Source organism: Alosa pseudoharengus, unplaced genomic scaffold (genome assembly GCF_046254945.1).
Source record: "Alosa pseudoharengus isolate Yale_2024_CS ecotype anadromous, Long Island Sound unplaced genomic scaffold, YU_APseudo_1.1 YU_APseudo_1.1_scf_2, whole genome shotgun sequence".
Lineage (NCBI taxonomy): Eukaryota > Metazoa > Chordata > Actinopteri > Clupeiformes > Clupeidae > Alosa > Alosa pseudoharengus.
The window spans coordinates 21,563,545-21,589,950 of NW_027468663.1; the positions used below are offsets into that span (position 1 = coordinate 21,563,545).

The window sequence follows — 26,406 nt, forward strand, 5'->3', positions numbered from 1 at the left end:
CACACCGGTCACATAGGTTGGAGACGTTTGGTGGGTCTCTGTTGTTAAAATGTACAGTAGTGTGCACTTTGATTTAGTTCACATGAAAAAGGGATTGCTATAAGTTTAATATTTCTGTTGCAGGAGAAGGTTGATGTGTGACTGAGCATGTGTGATTGAGTGGTTGTGCACATAACACCATTTGAAATGCAACTGCACTATGCAGCCAGCAAGTGAAGCACTTAATGTAGCTCTTTGTAAGATGCAATGAGCACAAGCTTTCTTTGAGGGGAGCAAGGTTTTTGTGAAGAAGCTGTATAATATGTATAATGTTTGTGATAGAATTTGATTTAAACAAGCAATAGTGGTTTCTTTCATTACTTTATGTGACATAAACAATGAGCTATGACAAGTGTCATGGCTGACAGATTAAAACTGTATTCATTTATTCTTCTGTGGGACTGAAAAAAGGGACACGCTATCACTTCTACTTTTTAAACTGGTATCAGACATGCACTCACCAGCCACTTTATTAGGGTACACCTGTTAAACTGTCCATTAGCACAAATTGTCACGCAATGTATCTCCAGGGTTTACAGAGAATGGTTAGAAGGTCAGAGGAGAACAGCCAGACTGGTTCAAGCTAATACAAAGCCAACAGTAACTCGAATAACCACTTGTTACTACCAAGGTATGCAGAAGAGTATCTCTGAATGCACAACACAAAGAACCTTAAAACAGATGGGCTACAGCATCAGGACCACGTGCCACACCTGACACCTGCTCAGAACATGAAACTGAGGTTACAGCTTGTGCAGGCTCACCAAAATTGGATAATTGAAGATTTTAAAAATGTTGCCTGGTCTCATGAGTCTTGATTTCTGCTGCAACATTCGGATGGTAGGGTCAGAATTTGGCGTAAACTACATGAACACATGGATCCATCCTGCCTGGTATCAATGGTTCAGGCTGGTGGGGGTAGTGTAATGGTGTGGGGGATAGTGTCTTGGCACATTTTGGGCCCTTTACCAGTTGAGCATAGTTTAAATGCCATGGCCTACCTGAGTATTGTTGCCAACCATGTCCATCCCTTTATGACCACCGTGTATCTTCTGATGGATACTTCCAGCAGGATAATGCCCCATGTCAAAGCTCAAGTCATCTCACACTGTTCTTAATGAGCTCTCTAGAGTCGGGTGACTTCCACAGCACCGTTGAGATGTGGTGGAACGGGATTCTCATCAGCCGACAAACGTGCAATGTCAATATGGACCACAATCTCTGAGGAATGTTTCTAGCACCTTGCTGAATTTATGCTACCAATAATGAAGGCAGTTCTAAAGGCAAACGACCTGGTACTGGCAAGGTGTACATAATAAAGTGGTTAGTGAGTGTATTAAGATCATTTAACAGGGTGCAACTGTAGGAAAACATTTTATGTACATTCAGTCTGATTAATTAGGATAAATGAATGTTTCCTATCACAGGAAGTAATGTGAAAACATAGTGTGACAACATTTTGAATGCATACATTGCATGTGTATATTGGTTTTCTGCACAGTAGGATTTTATTTTCTTGTTAAATTATTTATCTCATATGTACATACAGTACAGTGACTATGATGCCAAATGAAAAAGTGCCCACAGAGATGTTGATTATTGCTTTCCCAGTGTTCAGGTCTCAAGTGTGTGTGTTTCATGGAGCTTTTTTTTATTAAGTCCGTGTGATTTGATGCTATTTGTATTTTATCCTATGTGTTTTATTTTTAAGACTTTTTCAAACAACTGTTTGTCACCTATGGTAGAATCGACTTGAACGTTGCACACCTATCCTCACACATGCTTTAAAACACAGCCTTAAAATAATAGGCCTATACATTTTTCACACATTCCAACTTGAGAGTAGTTCTTACTGACACACACGGCACCACTGGAAACACCAGTTGTGTTAAAGGTCCTCGCAGGTCACTCGTAGGCTGTAGGTCATAGTCCCTTCTGGCCATATTGTGCTTGCAGTGTATGTTCACAACTACCTTACAGTCTGACCCATAATTGCTTTGTCTCCTCAGCAATCTGCACACAAATAAATAATGCAGTCTTTAAAGGTTTGTCTTGCTTTATTTGCGGTTTGTTACTTGTTTTGATTGTTTGATTGATTTATTTGTAGTATTACTCCTATCACATTGTAACCCTTTCTCAATTACTCACACAGCTGAGATCACTCATTAGTAGAGTTATATCTTATCCATATACTCATAACATAACATTGGTCCTTTTTACAGTACCTCACTGTAGTAGAATAATGTCATTATTTAGAGATATGGGACAGTGCAGCCTGGTTGCCATCAAGTGTGTTATCCAGGCATGGAGGACCCCAGACATGAAGAGCCTCGGTTAGCCTTCTGATGTGAGCGAGAAGTCCCTCTGGGGTGAGAGCGGAGGGGCACTCAGGACACGTCACGTGTTGCAACAGCTCTGCCCACGGACATCTACTCTATTGCAAAGTAAAGCCAGAGAACACTATAGCACTTTTAGGCCTACTATAAAATATAATACTGAAATTTAATGCTGATGTACTGATAAACTGATAATATGATAGTGGCTGGTTGTCTTGGAATTGTTTCTAAAGGCTTGCTGAATGTATTCTGTAAAGGGAATGACTAGGCAGAATCTCAACTTGCTCCAATTTACAGTAAAGTTGGGTAAGAAGGTTGTCTTGATTGGAGTGGAACGCCAGCTCCAACAGAGAGGGCTGAAGCTGAGCCAGGCTTGGCTATCTAATGGTAAAATCACAGTTTGTTTCTAATAAAGTCACAGACATAGTTGTTTGACTTCTCTTGGCTCTGCTACCCTCTCTGGTTTAACCATAATCTACAATTTGCAATAATGTCTGTGTAAAAGCAGCTGTCTCTCGTACAATATAAACTGTGGCATGTTCCATCTTCTTCCTTTGTTGCCATACTTAATATATTGGGGATACGTAAATTGGTTGTATGGCCATGGGCGTCGGAGGCATTCTGAAAGTGGGTGGGACATTTCAGCGGGGGGTATGGGGGTCGTCCCCCAGAATTTTGTTTTTGGACTAGATGCAATTTCCTGAATTCTGCTACATTTTAACAGGTTATTTAGATACTTCTATATAACAAAATAAAGCTATTAATTCAATGAACCAGCTTTATTAACCTCATGGTATAGTTAACCATGCAGTTGCAATATCTGTTAAATTAAGTTATTTAATGCTTAGTATGGCAATACATTTGGGCCAGCACCATTCAACCATCTAAACCAGGGGTAGGCAACTTGTGGACCGAGGGACACATGCAGCCCTATAGTTCCTCTCTAGTGGCTGCCTGGCTTTCTATAAAAATGGAAGTTATAAAATATTCCTAGCAATTTCATATAGTTGTTAAGCTTCAAGCTGTCCCAACACATTAACAGTGAGTGAGTATTATACTGTACAATACAGCAGAGTATGTCATGCCTGAGGCTAATAAAGATAGAGATGTTTAAACTGATTTCTTTTAAATGGTTCTGACATCTTTGCGGCCCCATACAGTTTTATATTTCTGGTCAAAAATATATAGCCCTTTTAAGAGAAAAGGTTGCTGACCCCTGATCTAAACCATATATTTTTTTGAAAGCATATAGCTCAAGATGTAATATAGCCTAACATGTGTTTAGACATGTCCCATCCTTCAACCCTTTTGTTGCCCTGCCATGCATAAAACAAATGGGTAGCCTATGGGAAAATTCGAGTGTATGACTGATGAGTTTTGACCTGTGTAGGCTAAGGGAAAACTGATTCGACCCTCCAAACCATAGGCCTATATTTTTTGAGAACTTTTGACAAGATTTGGGAAAGATTCTTAAAAGACTGTAGTCTTTTAACTAATTAACGCTTCTGAACGGAAATATCCCGGGATTTTGTCGACATTTTTGTTGAAATCTGGTCACCTTCGATTGGAGGCCAAGTGTCAGCTGTTGGCTCTCGCACCATTTTATTTTGTCGTAATGTAGGCCTACCCCCACTCATTCTCTATTTTTAAGGAAAACAATTCATCGATAGAATGATTTTGCAGTTTGATGTTTACACCTGAGCGTCGACTCGAGAATAGTTGAACCAGACTGTTCTATATAGCCTACAGTCTATGAGTTGAACAGTTGCTAGTGCATAATCACTGGCAGCGATAGTACTGGACAGAGGAGGGCGCCAGAGATCAACAAACGCATGGAATGGCACATGTAGTTCTACACTTCGGAAAACTTGCTGGCACACCGCGGGAAAATTCGAGTATTTCAAGCTGACCTAAGGGAAGCAGTACGAGCCAAATCTTGAAGTTGAACGTTAAAATGGCAAGTAGCCCAGTCAATCTTAACATTACTTCATTATTATGGTTTGATTCTAAAGCGTGTCTATTTTCTGCAATAGACAGTCATTATTCATAATCGGCAAATGTGTCATTTGGAGTGGTGGAGACGAATTGCTATGACATTCTGAACACAGCTAACGTTAGCTTCTAACGTTATCGATGTTCGCTAGGAATACGCTGAGGGTTGCTGTAACTGAGGCTGCACATAGCTAACTAACGTTAGCTGCCAAAACGACTTGCTGTGCTGTCGTTAAAAAAGGCAGCTAGCCTAACGTTAGTTAACGTGGCCAATAAACTTAACGCTTGTCAAACAAGACGTGTCGTTACTCAAGTTAAAGTTAGAAAAATATGACATCAGATAGATATGTTACGTTTGTAATAAGAATGTGTAATGGTTTTGTATTCTTTGTTTTGTGCAGAGAACATTACACTAACGAAATACATTTAAAAAATGGCCGTTGTTTTCTGTATGATCAGTTCCCGTAGTGTAGTGGTTATCACGTTCGCCTAACACGCGAAAGGTCCTCGGTTCGAAACCGGGCGGGAACAAAATGTGTTTTCTTGCTGATCTGCTGCTTAGTTCAGGATTCTAGTTCTAACGTGTAGGTAAGGAAATGTGAAAAGAAGACACAATCGGAGATGAGAAATAACATCAAGGTAGGAATAGGAACGTGTACGTTTGGCGTTGTGTTGGAGGAATTTGAATGACAAATTAAGACAATCGACCTGTACAATCTTGTTAAGAGAGTAGGCCTACGTTATCAAACGGGAATTCCATTTACCTAGATTCTAATGACTCTTCTTTACGGTAACGACTGTATTTTTAGTCATTTGTTTTGTTTGTTTGTTTTAGTCAATGACACTGGAAAATCGAACAATTGCACCCCTTAGTGGAGAGAGTTGGTATAGGTCTGCCATGAATATGTTGCCTGTTACTTCTGTTTTTGTGAGTGTTGATCTTTATTCTTCAGTCAAAGAAAAAGGGCCTAAGTCTGGAGGAGAAGCGCAGTCGCATGATGGAGATCTTCTTTGAGACTGTGAGTTCTTGGCCTTTGCATGACTTAATTGGTGATTTATTGCATTGTCTTGTCTTGTTGTGTTGTGTAGTGGGTATAGTAGTATGTGCTGGGATGGGCGATAATGATTTAAAACTATATCACAATATATCGTGGTGTTTTTGGCGATAACAATATAAATCTCAATATACAAACCACAGGTTTACTCTCAGGCACAAGGCATGTCACCTTACAGTGTTGAGGGTTGTGCAAACACAAAACGTAGCCTTAAACCTGATCCTGACCATCATCAGCAATGAACTCCTCTTCCTCGTCTACAGTTTGAAACCTACATTCCAACCCTACTGTACCCCAGCTTCCCTACTTAGAGTTCTGGCAACGTTGCTAAATTTTTATTTTTAATGGTTAATACATTTATGTTGCACAGGAACATTTTACAGCAGAAAGGAAGGTCCTTGAACTGAGAACAGGCGGTTATAATCCCTCTTTCTCCTAACTAGTTACACTTCTTTAGCCATCCCTCTTATTACTTAAACCCACGTGTAAGCAGAAGTAGTTATAGCAGTATGAACTTAGGCAATTAAGTCACTTTAGTAGGCCTACTTAAGTACTCACTCTCACTTTAGTAAGTTGAGCTGAAAGAAAAGCTATTAATTAGACATTTTCAGCATGTGGGGTCACTGAGGTAAAGTAGCCAGCAGGTCTGCTGCTAGAAGTGCTCTGTTTTGGGGATACATTCCAACATGAAAAGACCATGCTGTGGCCTATTAAGCAGTCCACTAAACAGATTATGCAAAGATACAACACCTTCTTAAGAAAAAGATGTACAACACAGATCCTCATTTTTAAAGAATTAAATGTCGTAGGCTGGGACTGACATTTGTCACCACTGGATATTTTTTATTTCTGACTGAAAGATCATTACTGTCACTGATCTCTTTCCTACCCATTAATTTCCCTTCCCCTTCTCCATCCATTTGAGAGAGAGGGAGGGAGGGAGAGAGAGAGGGGGAGAGAGAGCGATTGATGCACCTTCCCCTTCTCCATCCGTTGGAGAGAGAGATACAGTATACAGTATATATACCATTGGCACTAGTGGAATTATCTTTGCATCTGCGCTTTGGTTAGTTGACAAAAATTGTCATCTTGTAATTTATGATGTGATCCTGCATATAAGGCAACACTCATTAACCTGAGAGTCAGGTTAAACACTCATGTCATGTGAGTCCCTTTTTCATTTTCGGAATCGTATTATGGAATTACTTACTATTTTACTTACCCTATTTTACTTGTTTTTTCTACCGGTGTGGCGTGTTCCTTTGTGTGTATGTTTGAGTGCTAGTATATTTATGTTATTGTTCAGCTATTGAAATTTGTCTGTTGCAGTACACCCTATGGACGGATATGTACTGTACGACATTTTGCATGCTTGCAAAGACTATGGCAGTGAGTCAGCTTCTCAAATTTTGTAAACTTTGAACCTTTACATCACAAAATATTGGCAGATCAGTGTTTCCCACAGAATTGGATTCAATCTGTGGCGGTAGCTGACTTTGACAACAGGGGGGGGGTTGTTTTGGTAGTGTATAGGTCTAATTAAGTGCCCGTCACTTTAAAATGTATGAGGAACCCTTGCAATTTTAACACAGTTAAAAGGCTGCTGATATGGATGCAATTCATAATGTTTTCTAAGTGGTTAGTTAAAATAAAGGTTCGTACTTCTCCTTAAGCCCTGCATGAGTGACCTAGTCGAAATTGACAAGCAGCAGTAACTAAGCATGCTAAGCTCGACATCCAAACAGTATTCTAACATTAGCTTTGCCTTTGAGAAACGGCCTGATTGCATAACTTAGTTTAGTCTGGCTTTGAGAACGGCTTGATTGCATAACTTAGTGCATTGATGAGACTAAACTATGTTGTGATAAGACCTTGGCAGAGTTAACTTGAACGCAACAGTTTTGAACAAATTTGCGCAACATGGTCACGATGCTAAGCGGATTTAATATTTGGCTGCTAAGTTTTGATTGACCGTTGGCAGCCATTTTGATGAGTGAGTAAAGGAAATGAGGAAATGTGAGCAATTTAGGCCAAGTGTGAACAAATCATACGCCCCCTATGGATGGAATTGTCGCATGTCCAGAGGTTGTCGTGGTGATCCTACACATCAAAGTTTAGGAGGGGTACTCTGACAACCCATATGACCACCACAGCACCACTCAAATGTATTTTTTTTTACATTTTGTAAATAAGCAAGAATTTAGAATATCACCCCTCATTGAGCAACCGAGGGGAGAGCATGTAAGTCTTCTGGTTTACAAGGAGAATTTAGAATATCACCCCTCATTGAGCGACCAAGGGGAGAGCATGTAAGTCTTCTGGTTTACAAGGAGTTGCTGGAGTAGAGTATGAAGAGAGGCTGATGTGTGCTTTATTTTCTTTGGAAATGGCATCACCATGTGGCCGTCATTTGCAGAATGTTCCGTATTTAGCTGTTGCTAATGGAATTCGGGAATGTACCTATCATGATGTCCACAAAACCTATTGCTTTTTTTTTTGTCTGTTCTTTGTCCTCTTACAGAAAGATGTTTTTCAGCTGAAGGACATTGAGAAGATCGCCCCCAAACAGAAAGGAATCAGTGAGTATCAGATCTGGCATTGGGCTCTCACTCCAGGGGTTCACTGGGTTGATGCAGTTTAAGCTGTGACCGACCGTATTTATTGGCCATGCCTAATGTATGTCCATGAGGAGGCACTGTTAAGGGTAAATCAGCTTCAGCAATGTGATGCCAATCATAAGAGTCTTTGTGAATGTATGTTTTCATCAGCAATACATTTGGGCCAGTTGTTAGAAGTTTTTATAGGGGAAACATATGAACTGGAATTATCTTTCATTTTGATTCAATTTCCCTGCGTAAATATGACTCAGTCTGGGCAGAACAGTTTGTTTTTTTTCCCCACTAAAGGAAATACACAAACTCAGCCTTTATTGGGAATGAAATGCCCCCTGACCCTTTAAAAGGCCTGTCTCACACGTGGATAATTTGCCTGTGTTTAGAAACAAGCATTCCAGGCATATTTAACATATTTGCACATCATTTTCTTCCCATGAACACCCGAGTCCACGCCATCCCATAGCAAACTCTGATTGGCTGAGAGCCCCAATGGCAAAGGCAGCATGGGTCAACAGTGCCATGGCAACCAAGTCCTCCAGGGTGCGATTACATCTTTATATAGCTTGTAGGGGGACAGTGAGCGCAGCCAATGATAATAACTCAAAGAACTTCAATTCACTTAAGCAAAATTAACCCCCCAGTTTGTGGCTTAGCAACACTTTAGCCTTGTAATCGTAAACACCACATGTTTACTGTGAAGAGAAACCTACCATATTTAAACACAGATGGATGGGTGAAACTGCATCAGTACACAGTCATGAGAGGAGCGCAGCTGAAAACAACAGCGGGCCTGTATGTGTTTGGAGCTAAACCTAGGCAGGGTCTATGCCTTGCACGTCATCTTAATTGTGAGAAATCTGACCCGGGTGCTTGTGGCAGGCGATTAAAAGCACATGTTCTAGGCCCTGGTTCCACTCTGTGGTGGTGATTTAGTGACGGGGGCAGACGTAGGGGTGTTTTTAGAGGTTGGAGGGGCATCAGTGGGTTTCTTGCTGAACTCCATAGAAAACACAGACCTGAAGCAATGTTTGGCATTTTGATTAAAAATAACCTAATTTATTAACACACACTGAATGACTGTTTATAGTATTCATGTCTGTGGGCTTCTCACACAACAACAAAAAAAACCTGCATATGATAGTAAATTGCAACTAACCGATAAAGTTGCATTTGTACAAGGAGAGAGATGCACTTGGGCAGCAACTCCATTCTGCTTCTGGCTGTCCGATGGCTTTCAGGTCTATATCCAAGACAAGCGCACCAGTGTCGTTTTCTCCACTAAGCACCAAACCTTATGACTGCAGCTCTGTAGCAGCCGCGGTGCATGACTCGCCATACTTCAGATGTTAGCTATGCACAATTAGCCAATGCAGTTAGATTGTTGTGTGAAATGTATCTCAGATGTGTAGGTGTAGGGAAATGACTTGGCACTGAACACATATCTTTTTTTATTGGTCTGTGTGTGTATGCACCCCCCCCCTCTCTCTCTCCCTCCCTCTCTTTCTCTCTCTCTCTCTCTCTCTCTCTCTCTCTCTCTCTCTGTGAGCAAGACTACTTATGTGGTCTGTGATGTTGAAATAGCACAACACGCGTTGTTAATAAAAATCGTCTTTTTACCCAAATTTGAACTTGAAATGGCCAATGACTTGAATGATTTTTTATTGTAGATTTGTATTCATGATTTTATAGCTGAACAGGAATTGGTTTGTAAAGAAATCAGTAGTATGAAGTGTGTAGACATTGACATTTTTATAGACAATGTTAAGTCTTACTTTAGTCATGTGAATCCCTGTAAAACTAGTGGGCCTGATGGTATTGTTTATTGTTTATTGTTAGAAGGATCCCCATTAGCTGCCTGTCACCAAAATGGGACAAGCTAGTAGTGCTGCCACTAACGACTAATTTTCTAACGACTAATCTTTCGACTAATTTTTCGATTAGTCGACTAATCTAAACGACTATTTTTTTTTAAATCAAGTGTTTGTTATTTTGTTGTGTACGTTTTATTTTGAACTCAACTAAAGGGAAAACGTAAAATATATATCACCCTACTTTTGTTAGAAGCTGTATTACTGTAAGTAAACTGTTCAAAAACATTATGTATTAAAAAAAAAAACACCCATTTAAAATGCTACCTTCAGATCTACAGTAATGTCAGACCTTTGATAGACTTTATTTGTATGCCAGTGTTGCCATCGACAGACAACTTATTTGACCTGAGACCCGGTCATGGCATACTTTGGGGTCATAGGGCCCACCTACATGAACCCACCCCCCCCCATCAAATTATCATTATATCACATCACAATTATTATTGTTATGCTATATTGTTATACATGCACTTCAAAGCAGCCAGTGTTTAAAGTGCTAACATTGTTCACAAAAAGTTTGAAAACATGCACATCAGAGGACTGCTTTACTAATGTAAAATATAATTAGAATAGTTCCATTGCTTTTGCATGGTTGCATGATAAATACTTCTCAAAACAACAGCAATTATATGGGTGTCATCGTTTTGGGATGTTTCCCTCATGCAAGCATCATATACTGGTAGGCAAATGGAAAGACATATTTAATTATGCCACAAGCTTTTGGCCACGTTATTCAAATTTGACTATACAATACTCTAGATAGTGTATTATAGTCTGTGCTCTGTTTTTATGGAAGTTGCATAAATCCACATTGTTCTATTAAATGTAGTTTCATAATTAAATAGCTTTCCAATAGGTTGAATTGGAGATTTGCTACCAACGTTATCGAGTGGTTTCAGTTTCTCTCGCGCATTGAATGAACGCTCATACCACCATTTAATTGTATGCCTCTATGTTTGATGACACCAAATTAGCAAGTAATTCATACTGATTGCAGAAAAGTTTGTTTTCTTTTTCTGTCGGTCCGCGGTTCCTTGATCAATTGCGCAGCAAATTATCAGACGAAGCCCCGGGAATAATTTCACTCCGCGGCTCCGGACCAGCAATGTCCACGTTACGGCCGGTGCTGGTCCGCGCGGCCCATAGTTTGAGAAACGCTGGACTTTGAAAGGCGACAGGAGTTGAGGACTTTGCAAATGAGCCTAACATCAGCATGTTCAAAACAAGTAGGCTACAGGCACTTTGCGCGTCTTACCACATAGGTTACTTCACTTTATCAGTTGGCTTGAACGCTAACAAAATATGCGTCGTGACTTATTGACCACGGGAAATGACGCGCACCTTGATTGTTGATATCACGGGCGGCGGCATGTTCGGTTTAACGTTTTTTTGTATGAATGAATTACAGTAATGACACGCCGTTGCGTTGTCAACGTGAGACACTTCATTTATTTCAATTTCCACAATAGGCTACTATATTAGTCAGAGTCTGGACTAGCGTAACTAGCTTAGCTCCCCCCACTTAGCTCTGCCTAATAATTAATTGCGCTGAAAGCAGGCAGGCACGCAGCTTTGCTGCTGGCTTTAACACTTGCGTGCATAGTGGGGTTTAAAACATGCCAACGTCTTAGTAGCCTGTTTAACATCCAAAGACAGTCATTGTACTTTTCAAGAGTTAATAACATAGAGTTAATATAACATTACAGCCGTGTGAGACCAAAAATAAATAGGCGGTCAATAGTAAAACGACTCTTCGACTAAAAAAATTGCCGTCGACTAATTTTCATGGTCGATTAGGTCGACTAAGTCGACTAATCGCGGCAGCACTACAAGCTAGTCTTCCTGGGGTCCACAACAAGAAAAGATCACTTACTGTAACAATGATAATTTAATAGCAGTAAAAAATTGTAGACATCCTTAAAAACATCAACAAAAATTATTCAAAATAAATTACAATATTCCATTCATTAATTCATTATTACATACAGTAAATATGTCTATTCCCTACTCACAAATTTAGATAATGTACCGGTATTCTCAGATGGTACTTAAAAGATACTTTGCAATTCATTTTACGTATATTCTATAGGTTCCCCAGAAAAGCTCATACTCACCTTTGGTGTGGTTGACAGTTTATGACTCGATCCCAAGATAATCGTCTAGCAGCAGGACATTAAGGGTGTATGCAGATCAGTTGGCACATCCCTTTCAAAGCCTGTTCCAGCTGTCAATAGACTTTCTAATGAGTCACAACATTCAAAAAATCCTCCCTAGTATGGCAGTTGTCTACACATATCCCGCCCCTTTCATGTGTTGTGATCTCACTGCTGGAGCAAGGTTGGTGTTGTGAAGTCTTGCGCACGCCGAAATAGATGCCCGATAAGTGCCCAAAAAGTGCTACAATATGGCTGCTGAGTGGAAGGACTTGCCTAAAAGGACTTTGGGTTTACTTACTGCACAGCTATGTAAATGACTACTGTTAGCCTAAACTGCCCTCTTTATATGATTTCTACAGGGTGTCTGTTCTACTGTTCTATTTATTTTTATTCTTTATTGCAGTAGTAGTCTATGCTCAGAGCCTAAACTCGTCATTCAAAAAGAGAATATTCATTTTTAAGTATTGAAGTATTTGGAGCCTGAAACGAAGGAATACTTCAGTTGGAAATTCAACTGCCATTTGAAGAAAGATTCATTGATTTGTTACTAAGCCCAACCAGTCTACCAGAAAATGTCAAACTTGCACCAAACTACATTTTGGAGATGTGGCTGCAAGAGTGAAAATCCTTGTAGCTTTAACAGATGCAGTTGCCAGGTTAATGGTTCCTTGCACAATATTCTCTGCATGTTTTAGGGTAGGATGAGCCAGAACTGGACAATTATCAGAACTAATACTAGGAAAAGTGTACATATTCAGAATTATTACAGGCAATATCTGAAATTATAAATTCATTACTTGACATAGACAAGGGTTACATTTTCCCAATTTGAATGCATGAAGTATTGTCTGAATAACTATCACACTACAAACTGTATTTTAGTACATTTTATTTGAGTTGATTATTTGCTTTTCCTATTTTTTTTCCCTTCATGATTTCGGCACATAGGGCTTTAATGGTTAATGTAGGACATTGCCCAAGGGATATCACTGGGCACCCTCCTAAATATTAAAGAGCCACCCCAAGTCAACAAGTCTAAGCAAAAATTAATAAATAAATAACCCACAAAACCAGGTCTGACCCCATGGCTCCCGGACTGGCATCTGAAATATAGAAATTCATTAATTCACTTAGTGAAGGGTTAAATTGACCAAATTTGAATGTACTGTCTGAAAAACTCACACAGAACACTGTATTTTAGTACATTTTAATTGAGTTGATTTGCATTTAATATGAGTATGCCTACTCATCTTGAAATTAGAGGTATATCCATTTCATGATTTTGGCACATTGGGCTTTTTCATATTTAAACATTAAATTACAGAAAACCTGTAATACAAATTTCCTGTGTAAAAGACTTTTCATCTAATATGTAAACACAATGAAAAATTAATTTTGAACCCGGCTTCATCTAATGTTCCGATTTAATTTTTTTTAGTTTATGCAAATCAGCACATATTTAATTAGATTATACATATTTATATATATATTAAATGAATTTGCATATTTAAACTTTATATTACAGATAACTTGTAATACATTTTTTTTCCATATTAATGTAAGTAATCAACTGGGGATGTTTCATAGTGATATCTGCTAGTTAATTTTTTTACCCTATTCACCTGTAGTGTCTCACCTTGTATTCAGTACATTGAACAAGAAAGGGTTAATATACAAAATTGCCCAAGGGATATCACTGGGCACCCTCCTAAATCTTAAAGAGATACCCCTGGTCTACAAGATTCTGCACAAAAAAAAAACTTTAACCGTAAAAAAACAGGTCTGACCCATGGCTGCCGGACTATTAATGACCTGCGCCCTGTTGCCCTAACATCTACAGCAATGACATGTTTTAAAAAAAAAGAATCCTGGAACAGCTTTTATGTGAGGTCACACCAATCTTAGACCCAAACCATTTTTCATATCGTGCAGAGAGAGGGGTTGAAGATGCACTGCTAAAGAAGAAACTGCAACGCATAGTCAAAACAGCCAGTGAGATCATTGATCAGTTGATTAGGTATCTGTAGCTCAATTGTACAACGACCTTAGTCTAAAAAAGACACAACAAATTCTAAATGATTCAACCCACCTTAATCAGAATTTCGGGTCAAGTGCCAGACTCCTGCAAAGGAAAATTAGGACCACAAGATATAGCAAGTCTTTTGTGCCTACAGCAATTAGACTGTACAACAATAGACTTAAAAACTCGTATAGGCATTTTAAACTATGAGCATACTGTATATCAGCACTTAACTATTTTATTTATTCATACATGCTTGTCATGTTTCTGTGATGTTCTTACTGCTTTGTCTGTCTTGTCCTTGTTATTATGACCACCGCACAGCGAAGCGGCGGTCATATAGGTTTAGTCAGATTTTTTTTTTTTTTTTTTTCTCCGCATGGCCAATTTTCCGTCAAGGATTCCGTGACACTGAAAGACCGGGGTACACGAAACTTGTTGGGCATGTAGCCCCACATGAATACCATGGAACCATCGTTTTTCGTTTTGATCTGTAGCCCCCCCGAAAGAAGGGTAGGGCAGACACAGTTTTCTGTGAATATCTCGAGAACCGTAGGGCCTAGGAGGACCACCTTTTTTTTGTATGTTGGTCTTAAGGGGCCATGTCAACCCATCCAATTATCACTTATTTCATGTATAGCGCCACCTAGTTAAAAATTAAAAAGCAAAAAATTAGGTAATCACAATATCTCTGGCTGACACGAAATTGAAAGTGTAGGATAATTATGACACCCTCCGAATGCATGCCAAGTTTCGTGGACTTTCGTTCATGGGGGGCCATACAATAAATTCATTTATGTGTACATCTAGTGACCGTAAACCAACAAGAGTTTTCTGTGAATATCTTAAGAATGGGGGTGGGGTTGTATAAAATGTATTTTACATGTGAAATCTATGAACTAATCATGTTTTGGTACTTGTTGCCTAGCAGATACCAGTGAGAATTGAGTGTGCATAATGCAATTCAGTGAGACAGTTAGAATCCTATATGCCTTTCACCTTTTGTTTTTAGCCAGCAGCCAGACCAGCAGATACCCTAACTTTGGTGAATTACTGAAGCTAAGCAGGCTTAGTTAGTACTTGGATAAGAAACCTCCTTGGAAGAGTAGGTTCCTGCTGGAAGCAGTGTTGGTGGCTGGCCAGTAGGTGGCACTCTTCCCTGTGGCCAAAAGCCACCAAACAAATATCAATCCCAATGTCCTTTTGCCGTGACAGGGACACTGTACTGCAGGAGATGTTTTCCTTTGCATGAATGTTAAATTGAGTTCCTGACACCATGGTTGTTAAAGATCCCATGGCACTTATCGCAAAGAGTAGGTGGTTCCTAGCCTAGAAATCTAGACGCGCCCCTAGCGGCAGCAAATTACATTTGCTGCCAGGGCTAGTCTAGCAACTCTCCGTTGACTTGTGAGCTCTAGAAATCGAAACTAAATCTGGCATTGAAATCGTGTATAGAGTCGTTTGTTGGGCTTAACATAATGATTGATGGCAGAGTTGCAACGGTTTGGCTTGAATTCCCTGCTACTTGAAAACAAATATCCTATTGCGTCCTATTGCGTGCAGAGGGAATTTGAAAGACAACTGATTATCCCGACCCTCGGACTGAGCACTGCGAACGGTGAGTGCCCAGACCCTACATTATAATGTGGGTCTGGCTCGCCAGGCTAGGTGGTTCCCTGATTTGCTTTATTTATGTACACATACATAAAGACACACACACATGCGCGCACACATACACACACACACACACACACACACACACACACACACACTACACATGCACACACACATACATGCACACACACGACACGCACAAACACAAACACATAAACACACATACACACACATACACATGCACCCACACATACAAACACACCTACATGCACACACACACACACACACTCAAACACAAAACACATATACACAAAAACAACCACACACTCTGCAGACACTCAATTACAAACACACAAAAAAGGAACAAAGTAGGAAATGAACACAATTTGACAAGCGTGACTTATTTTTCTGGGAAAAATGCGCTGGACTGGGCGGCGGTCATATTTTGTACCGCTCTGCGGTACATCTAGTTCTTTTAATGTTTTTGTATTTATGTTTTTTTTGTTATGCAGTAGGCTGTATAACAATGGAGCGTGTAATGGTGACCACATGAATGGATAATAAAGTTGACCTTGACCTTGGCATGTGTTTGAGGGCTTTGAGGTATGTTCACACTTACTGCAGGGATGTTTTACATTTGATAAGGTAGTCCTTTAAAACTGGATTAAGAATCCCTTTTTTCCACATCCTATAAGTATCTATGACATGAGCCAGAGTTGGTTAAGAATACCACAGCCATGGGTATATATCCTTTACCAGCACCACCATCACGAGAGTCATATTGGTTTTATGCAACAGTAATAACTAATGAAGTTTAAGTGTTTTCTATCCTTTATTTAGATTTTTGTTCGTTCATCCTCTGCCCAATCAATAGTCTTGGCGTCTAGAGTTGCCAAGCAACGGAAAATGTCACACTGCAGCCAAGTTGAGTGAAAGAGGCTACGTGCACAATAGTTTGTGGACTCACTTGTTAATCTACTCTATTCACTACATCTCACTCAATAACTGTCAAATGTGACATTATAAAATCACAGCTCTCTTGCTTTGAATGTTGAACGTTGGATGATTCAGTGTGAAATATGTGGTGATTACTTGCAGTGATTACTAATAGTCCCACTTGGGACATCCTGAGAGATCGCCACTCGTGGAGTGAATAAATGAATAAATAATCCACCAGACCAACCTGTTGTATGAAATCATGTGTATGTCGTCCTAAGCGCCCATGTCGGTGAAGGATGTACTGCAGAGCTTGGTGGATGACAACATGGTGGACTGTGAGCGAGTGGGCACCTCTAACTACTACTGGGCATTCCCCAGCAAAGCTGTGAATGTGCGCAAGCGGAGGATTGGAGAACTGGAGAAACAGGTGTTTGTCTCCCTGTCTGACACTGAATTCATTGGCAGGAATACAGTATGATGCATTTCCCCTCATAGTCCAGTTTGGTTTCACTCCTGTGATCTGTGCATATCTCTTACATAAGCTGAATTTGAAATTCATTCATAATGGTAAACCATCCCTCAGTCTTCATTATTCCCCTTGTAAAAGTGGGATGAAAACGGATATATACAAGCAGTTTTCATAAAGACCATATTCTTTAGGCACATTACATCTGAATGTAAGTTTATCCAATTCTCACCCAAGCTCAGAATGATTGTATATAAAAATCCTCCATCAAAGAGGGATGGAGAATGTTTTTTCAGGTTGGGTTGGCGAATTAAGGTGCAATTAGAATGACAGACAACAAGCTAGCGCTCTTCTTTCTGTTGCCATGACAACAGAACTTGTTGCATGGATTTGTGATCTATGGGATTTGCTAACTTTATTCCCATTGTGACATTCTCACATGATGACGGCTGTACTGTAATAGCACGGTATGCTAACTCATGTTTTCTCTGCCACAGCATGAAGAAGGGAAACTGAAGAAAACAGCCCTGCAGCATGCTGTGGACAAAGCTAAAGTGGGACGCCAGGACACAGTGAGTGCTTTTAAAGCCCCCTTCAAAGGAGATGCTCAGTGGGACTGGACTGGTTGGGGGTGGGCTGGCTCCTGTCAGTTTTCAGCAGCAGAAATGTTCACCTGTCTCAGTAGGATATTTTATGATTTGAAATTACTTTTTATCTTTAATTGAAGGTGTACTTGCACTGTTTTTTTCTGGCTATTTCTATGTGCAATTCTTGTATGTCTTCTAACGTGATCTATCTGCTAGACAAGTGTTATTCATGTCTCATGCTATTCATTTTTTTACCATCATTGATTGATTGTCCTTTTCAAATGATAAATTGCTGTTGATGTTTACTTAATGAAAATGCCATGGTCATGGGTAGTGCAGCAACCAACAGTATTTTCAGATTTGATTAATCTGTGGATTATTTTCTCGATTCTTTGATTAGTTTGATCGATAACATGTCAGAAAACAGAAGAAATGTTGATCGGTGTTGCCAGCGCCCTAATGTATGTCTTCCAATGCCCTGTTTTGCACACACATCAAAGACTTTGCTGTCTTAGAAGAGTAAGAATAGCTGAAGATGTGTTTGGCAAATGCAAAGGCTGCAATCAGAGAATTTTGAGGTATTTTCTTTAAAAACTGACAAACTGATTAACTGGTTACCATAAAAGTTGGCAATTTATTTAATACTTGAGAATTAATCAATTAATTGTTGCAGTCCTAGTCACTAGTGTTGTTTGAGTGAATGGTGTGATCTTCGGGCATATTAATCTGAAGAATATCTATTATCTTGGAGTTGGTCTGTGTACATGGACTAATTACTTGAGTTTTATCACATTTTAAATGCCCTCAATAATTCACTAGTGCAGAAGAGACCTTGGTTGCTCATTCCGCCTTTAATCTGTGATCTTAGACAGGTCCTTAAGGATCCTCCTTAAGGTTTTTTTTATTAAGTGATGGTTTGGCACATTGGCAAATTAATAACACCGTGTCTAAAGACATTTCCCCATTCCTCAAAATGTCAAGCAGCACGCCAAACCAGCTCATTGTTGCACTGCACTCCCTGATCACCACCTGGCAACTGCCACCGGTTGGGGGGGGGTTTGACGGTTTTGTGGTGGGTTTTGTGTGTGTGTGTTTAAAGGAGGAGAGGGCGGCCCTACATCAGGAGCTAAAGGACCTGAGGGAGCAAAAGGCCCAGCTGAAGGCCGAGCTGGAGAAGTACAGAGAGTGTGACCCGGAAGTCGTCGAGCAGATGCGTGAGTAGCTAACCTCTATAGAGTCACCTCCATATTCTCCCAGTCATTTCTCCATCTCATGCCGCCCTTATAAGTACTATGAGCACACGGGAGCAGTTCATGGTGTTCATTCAACACCACAGAAAGACATTAGATGTTGGGCCACCCATGGAAAGACACACAGGCACTTGGGTTTTAATGGACCAACTGCATGCCCTTGAGTTTTTAGTTGGCGGCATGTGTGTTGTGTAGGTGGCTCCAAAGCAGACTGTCTACTCCAGTTTCACTGCTCCCAGTCCGTATAAACTGTCTCTGCCGACCGTAAGTCCTCCAGCAGCCCATAACGCCCACCTCCCACTGACTTTAGAGCAGATGCCCCTCACAGGCCAGATTAACAGTTTGTCACAGCTCTGCCCCTGCCCCTTTCACAGCTGATATACTGGCCAGTATTTTTACTGCTGTCCTGACCAACACAGCCCGGGAGCTGTAAGCCAGGGAGAGCCCTTGTGTTTGTGTCTGTGTGGGTTTTCTTACTTGGTGCTGACGGGCGGCTAATCCCACACAGTAAATAGTTCATTCACAAGTTTTCTACTGTGAAGGTGGTTTATTCCAGCTGTGGCATGGCCTTATCGCAGAGGTCTATTTGTCTGTTGCTGTTCTGATACCAGGCCCATTCTGTGGAGATGAATCTAGGAAGTGTCTGTCTGTGTTGCTGCAGTGGCTATTAAATACTGCCACTTCACAGGATTTACACACAGGGATTGCCACAGGAGAAGTACTTGTGTTCATTTCTCCTTGTTGGCTTTAGTGTATAGCTATGAGTACAGTCAGAAAGTGCCCCCTGCAGCACAAGTAATAGAGAGTGAAATTGGGGGGAAACCTATTCCTCTGGTCCTAATGGAGTTGTTTACTCTGGCCATCCATGCAGTGTTATGGTTTGGTGAGTGTGAGGCTATGTATTTGTGACTGCTTGTAGGTCACATAAATGCAGTGTTATGGTTTGGTGAGTGTGAGGCTATGTATTTGTGACTGCTTGTAGGTCACATAAATGTTAAATTTAGCTGGCGGGACCCTCTTGAGTGTCATCCTCCCGTCGCAAAGGAAGATCTAATTTCTCACACACCTCTGGAAAACCTGCACCCTAAAGCTCACAGCAGACGTGTGTGTGTGTGAGTGTGTGTGTGTATGTGTGTGTGTGTGTGTACCTGCCTTGGCGTGATTTGTGGCACACACAACTGAATGCAGTGTCCTGCTGTGCGCACCGCCGCTGCTTGACTTGCCTGTTCAGCAATGTGACTGATTCAGAGGAGCAGCATGACCACAGCTATCAGCGCTGGTGGGATGTCCTCGTGTACACGTGTGGACAGGGCCAAGATCCACTTTTCATCACCTACAGTACTGTACGCTCCTACCCAGCAGCTGCTGCCATGAGGCTGCCTACACAGTCATGCCAACAGCTTCAGACATAATCTTCTCCGGTTCACAAACTTGACCAACTGCTAAGCACAGGTCAGGAAACACTCATTTAATCACAGGCAGAGTCACAAGTTGGCAGTGCGTGTTTTTTTTTTTATAGATTTCTGGTGAGGCATGACCCAACTTGTCTCTGGATAACACTCAGTCCTGGCTCAGCAATGCTATTGTCTTTAGGTTTGCCAGAGTTTTACACCAAGGTTGAGTTATTCAGTAACTCAAATTGTACGTAGTATTCTGGGGCTTGTAAATACTTGCTCCTAATGTTTGCCTGTAAATGCTTCTTCTGAGTCTGTCCTGAAGTCCTGTTCAGCAGCATATAAAATTACTTTTGATGTAGATACCGTATGTCGTTATGCTGGTGTTTTAGAAGCCCTCAGCATGTCAGCTCCTGTGCTACCTTCATAAAACATCAGTACCGGAAGAAGAACAGTCACTGATGCTTGGGTTGGATTTGTTTGTGAAGGTCTGAGACATTGCTCAGATCATAGTTATGTATCCTTGAAACTAGCCAAGTTCTCACGAGTTGTATTGTATTTTTTAATGCTAGGGTCAGGTGGAGTATGTGAAGGGTGTGGTCCAGTGGTATAGTCTACGTGATACGCAGGACTACGCAGTATACCCACTTAAAAAGCATCACTGTCTCAGTATACCCACGGGCAATTCCACGGAAAATTGACTTTTTGTCACATCCATAACGCCAGTGAAATGCCGGCCCTTGGCATTTGTATGATGTGAATGATAGCATTCATGTTTTGTGCATTTTTTTTCATTTACATTCTTCAGCCAAAAATAGAAAAAGCTCAAATTTCATGTAATCATTCACATCATACCATACCATCACATTTTATTGGTGTTATGGATGTTACCAAAAATTTAATTTTCCATGGAATTGCCCCCACTTAAATTAGGCAAGGATATGTATTAACATTTGGGGTTGATCACAGTATACCCACTACAGCTAACTACTACAGCACATTATACCCACTACAGCTAAATAGACTACACCACTGGTGTGGTCCATTATATTATTCTTGCCGAGGTTGTCCATGGATTGCCTATGGGTGTTCAGACCAATACTGAAGCATTGGGAACCATCTGGAACACTCAGGCACTAACGCAGCATTTGGGTGAGGTGTTGATGGCACTCTTGTCTAAATCACCCAGTCAACATTGCTTTGAATAAAGTTAGAGCAATGCCTTCCGCATCCACCCCAGAAACAAAGTGATGCCAAGTTAGGCGCCTGCTAAAAGCCCTGAATTAGGATAGCCTGCACTGCCCTTCGGCCAAGCAGGAGTCCTCTGGCGGGAGGCTGGGTGTTGAGTTTCACTGAGAGAGCAGATTGCTCTGACATCTTTCCACCGCGGGCTGTTCCAAGAGCTTAATGGACGAGGGGCTGTGATTAAGCCTGCTTTGCTGTGGAAGTGGCTGATAGCTCTGGTTTGATGAGCTGCTTGTTGCTCTTGAAAAGGAGATGCATTCAGGCACACCAACACTACCTGCCTGAAGTATTGAATTTGGTAGTTGCAGTCATCATCATCATACCGAAAGAATTCCGTTAAATGTGTGTTTTTTAACAGTAAAATGTATTTCTTTTATGTATGTGTATGTAAGTGTAATAATATGCATTCAGACCTCACTGTTTGTTAACTTGAATCCATAAACAGAAGTAAAAAAAAAAACGTTTAATGTGGAAATGTTATGATATACGTAAAGGTTGTATATGATGTGCAATGCATAGTGCATCCTATTAACCATTTATGATAGTGTAGATTATCTGTAGCTGTGGTTTTCAAGCTGGTCTTCAGGCAAAGCTTTGCTAATTTTCTCTGTTCTCCACAGGCAAAGAAAACATTACTGCTAAAGAGGCTGTGTCCAGGTGGACAGGTAAGCTTTACTTCCCATACTCTAACTAAGTCAGACATTAATCACCTTGCAGATGCCTCTCCCTCTGATTCATATGCCTGTACATGCTGTATGTTAAACGGCAGTTACTCAAAAGTGCCTTTGGGCTAAACGTTACAAAGTGCAGACATATTCTCTCTTCCACCGTCACCTTCCACTTGTGGCTGAGAACTTGGCCTACTTTCAGTCCTGACAAAGAAACACAAATCTCGCCAGTGACATGTATGCAAACAGAACATGCACTGATGGGATGTAACTTTTCATTTAGCGACATTTCTCCACGAAGCTGGGTGCACATTCTGCAGTCTTAAAGGAAGAAAAACCACTGCATTTGATCCACAGTTACAAACGTCAAACCACCTTGTTAGGAAGCTCGTTCTGTGAAAACAAGCGTAGAACTAGAAATTTGTCAGGAGGCTGGGGTGGCACACAATTTGACTGAGGTGGCAGCCTCATAATTCTCTATGCAGGAAAAGCGCTGCATAGTGAAATAGTTGATATGCCATTCATTTAAAGTCAGTTTCAATGTAGGTTATTAGCCTCTCCCCTTCTTTGCTTTTTTTTTTACTTGGGTGACTTTGTCAGTCTTTGACAAAGAAAATCTGCAGGATATATGAATATAAGGCATCCTTAGGCAGAAAGTAAGGTGGTGGCACTTCTTTTTTACCCATCTCTCTCTCTGCCCTGCACTCTGCTTTGATTAATCTGGCTATTTTCGTGTTCCTTTTGTTCTGTTTGTTTAACACTGATGTGTGAATGATTTGAGTAACTGTGTGCTCTGTGTTTTTATTGGTGTACCTTGAAATGCTACGCACATTGCAGGTTGCATGTTGCATGTGTCGCCTGTTGTGTACTAAACTCACGGATCCGGTTGTCAGCTCAATTCTTGTTATACATTGAAGGAAGCAAAGACTAAATGTTAGTGTGAGATAAAGCACGTGTGGCGTGAGGTCATGTGAGATCGGTCAATTGTGTGTCTCAAGTTCAGTCCGTGAGAGTTGAGAGCCCTGCTCTGCTTATGATTTGCTCTTGATTAAAATCACTTGCCCTAAATCCAAAATATTTCCTAACAACGGATGATACGTTCCGAGGGATAAGCTCTTTGCCTTTCTGCTGTGCCAGCCATTTGATTTTTGATTTCGACTACCTGTTATCTGATGTATATTACTCTTTTAGCGCAATGTTACTCGTCCAGTGCATCCAGGAAACTTCAGGCTGTGTGGTGACGGGAACAGCTGTGATTGACGCATGCAGGTCCATGGTTTAGGGAGCGCTTTATTTGTTTTGCAGCAGAGCACTCATTTTTAATATCGATCGGTCATGTTTAGCCAAAATCATGACCGAGATTAAAATTTGATTAATTGTGCAGCCCAAATTCATAGCTCCTAGCTTCACCAGCCACCTGCTCTGGAGTTCTGATTCAATGCTATGCGTCTTGATAGAAGGGCTGCGTAATGCATTGTTTTGGACTGCAGTGGCATTGCAATAGGTCTGCTAATGAGTGGGCGGGAATGAAACTGTGGGGGGAGCAGGTTGGCAGTATGTAAAAGATACGGGGGTGGAATGTTGGGTGATGGAAGTGGTAAAGAGAGAAGGCAATGGAGCAGTCTCTGTCATCTTTCCTGTAAGTCAGGCCAATAGTTGATGCGGTCACATAGCACTCTTATGCTTTATGTTTAATAATAATAATAATAATAATAATAATGATAGCAACAGTTTTTTATTATTATTATTATTATTATTATTATTATTATTATTATAGGACTTTCTGAGCAATGGAGGTTAATATGTTCTATGTTTTGTCCACATGATATAGGCCTATGTCTAATCATTGTTGCTTGAAGAAAACTGGAATGTTTAATTCGTCCTCCCTTTCAATCGTCCCGAGCGGTCATTCTCTCTAACTTTATTCTCAAAATGTTGAGTGTAATGTCGACACGTCGAGATTAAAGTCGACATGATATTTCAACTTTATTCTCGAAATGTCGAGTTTAATGTCGACACGTCGAGATTAAAGTCGACATTACATTTCAACTATATTCTCGAAATGTTGAGTTTAATGTTGACATGTCGAGTTTAATCTCGTCATGGCAAAAATATTTTTTTCTTCATGTGTGGCCCTAATACTCTGTCGTATGAAGGTGATGCATGGGCCAACTTTTAAAGCAATTTTATTGATTTCATGTGTTTTGAGTGGATGATTGTTAAAATTTGCCTACTGATGAAGTTCTATAGAAAAAGAAAAAAAACATTGGTAATGTGCCTGAACGAAATGTGTTCCAAATGTTATGACAGTGAGTGGTTCCAGGGTCACAGAAAGGACCAAAGCAGCATTTGAGTGTATGTTATCTGGTTTTGGCACAAAGCCTGACTATAAACACACACTCCCACTCACACAAGCCCTCTCTCTCTCTCTCTCTCTCTCTCTCTCTCTCGCCCTCATACTTACACACACATGGGTATACATTTATGAAGTTGAGTGGCATGGTAAGGTGATTAATGTGAAAGACCTGTAATGGTCATAAAATCAGGCCACTCACCTCAGGCCTCTCTCAAGGGAGGTGAAACGTAACAGCTCTGTCCTTATAGAACATTGTGTTTTTACACTTAACAGATGTTTTGTGTTGTTTGTTGTGCACTGCTATACAAAGTTGTTTTTTGTTATGATCTGATCAGATCAGTGTTTTTATAATGTTTGTGTTGTTCTCTAGATAATGTTTTCGCCATTAAATCGTGGGCCAAGAGAAAATTTGCGTTCGAAGACAGCCGAATTGACAAAGCATTCGGAATACCTGAGGACTTTGATTACATGGATTAACCACCATTCATCTTCTCTCCACAACTGTGAGCCATCCACCTGAGTCCTCAAAGGAAACTTACAGAGATTATCACTAATTAGGGACACATCTCTAACTCCACGATGCCTTAACTCAGCTGCCGGCCTTGTCCCTCTTTTTCCGAGTTGCCACATTAGATCGTGCCCTGCCATCTGATGTGTGCAGTGGAGGGTCACAGCTGGACATGCGATTAATGTGGAACTGGAGAAGGCGCTATACCAACTCCTGGCTGCTCCTTGCCTCTCTGATCCTCTCAGATGGAGCCTGACTTTTGGGACACCTGTTGGTGTGAAAAGTGAGCCTGTGCCCCGACCGGCGAAAATGGTTCATTGCTGGACATTCTGGAAGATGGGGACCTATTTGGATTTTGGTTAATTAAATATTCTTCAAAATGTATGGAGGAATGTCCAGATTTAAGATGGATTAAATTGGGTGGGCATTTTTGGAGGGAAAATAAAAACCAAAGCTATGGAGATGAAGCACTCAGACAAGTAAAGGTCTGCTGCTGTTGCTCAGTTTAAGAGTTTGAGAGTCAACAAGCCCCGCCCATTATTGATGGATCAAACTAGCAGAGGTCTAGCATAAATTAATGCAATTTGTATGCCCCATGACTGCAATTCCAATCTTCTTCATTCAGAACAAAAAAGCAATCATTTTCTGTATTCATTTTTTTTGGATCCCCTTAGTCTAATAAATTTAATGTGTCTAAAATTGACTGTATGTGTGAAGAATCATTTGGCGTGAAATGTGCTTTCTTTGCATTGTTAAGCATATCTGTGTGCGTGTGGGTGTGTATGTGCATGCATGCTTGTGTGTGTGCGTGTGCGTGTGCGTGTGCGTGCGTACGTATGCCTGCATGTCTACTGTGTGTGTGCATGTGAGCATATGACGGTGTATGAGTGCGTGCGTACGTATGCCTGCATGTCTACTGTGTGTGTGTGTGTGTGTGCATGCGTGCGTATGAGTGTGCATGAGTGTGCGTACCTGTGTTTGTGTGTGCCTGCATGTGTGTGCATGTATATTTATGTGTGTGTTTGCGTGTGTTCAAAGAGTGTGTGCATGCGTAGTGTACAGTCACTAAATGTACACATTAATTTATTGTATGGTCCCCCATGAACGGAATTCCACTAAACTTGGCATGCATTTAGAGCAGGGGTGGGCAACTAATTTCCCCAAGGGGCCACATGACAAACTGGGACTGTTGAGGAGGGCCGGACCCAAAATACCGAACTCAAGTCTGAACTCAATTCTGTTCAATTCTATTCTGTTCTTGTATAACATTAAGTAAATCATATGGTTTTGTTTAC

At 40.7% G+C, this 26,406-nt stretch overlaps 1 protein-coding gene and 1 non-coding gene across 4 annotated transcripts; both read left to right on the forward strand.

The window, feature by feature from the left end:
* The first annotated feature begins 4,241 nt into the window (after positions 1-4,241).
* On the forward strand, positions 4,242-25,814 carry mnd1 (meiotic nuclear divisions 1 homolog (S. cerevisiae)). 3 transcript variants are annotated; one of them, XM_076295847.1, is made up of 9 exons: positions 4,242-4,332; positions 5,321-5,386; positions 6,752-6,811; positions 7,944-8,001; positions 16,916-17,064; positions 17,601-17,675; positions 18,790-18,904; positions 22,200-22,244; positions 24,974-25,814. In XM_076295847.1, the coding sequence occupies exons 1-9, from the start codon at positions 4,330-4,332 to the stop codon at positions 25,078-25,080; spliced, it is 678 nt and encodes a 225-aa protein (XP_076151962.1). In that variant the 5' UTR covers positions 4,242-4,329; the 3' UTR covers positions 25,081-25,814. The 3 variants fall into 3 exon arrangements, with proteins under 3 accessions (XP_076151962.1, XP_076151964.1, XP_076151963.1); XM_076295849.1 differs by lacking the exon at positions 6,752-6,811; XM_076295848.1 differs by lacking the exons at positions 4,242-4,332; positions 6,752-6,811 and adding an exon at positions 4,980-5,006.
* On the forward strand, positions 4,826-4,898 carry trnav-aac (transfer RNA valine (anticodon AAC)). The gene has a single exon. It is a non-coding gene; the product is annotated as a tRNA-Val (tRNA).
* Positions 25,815-26,406: the final 592 nt, after the last annotated feature.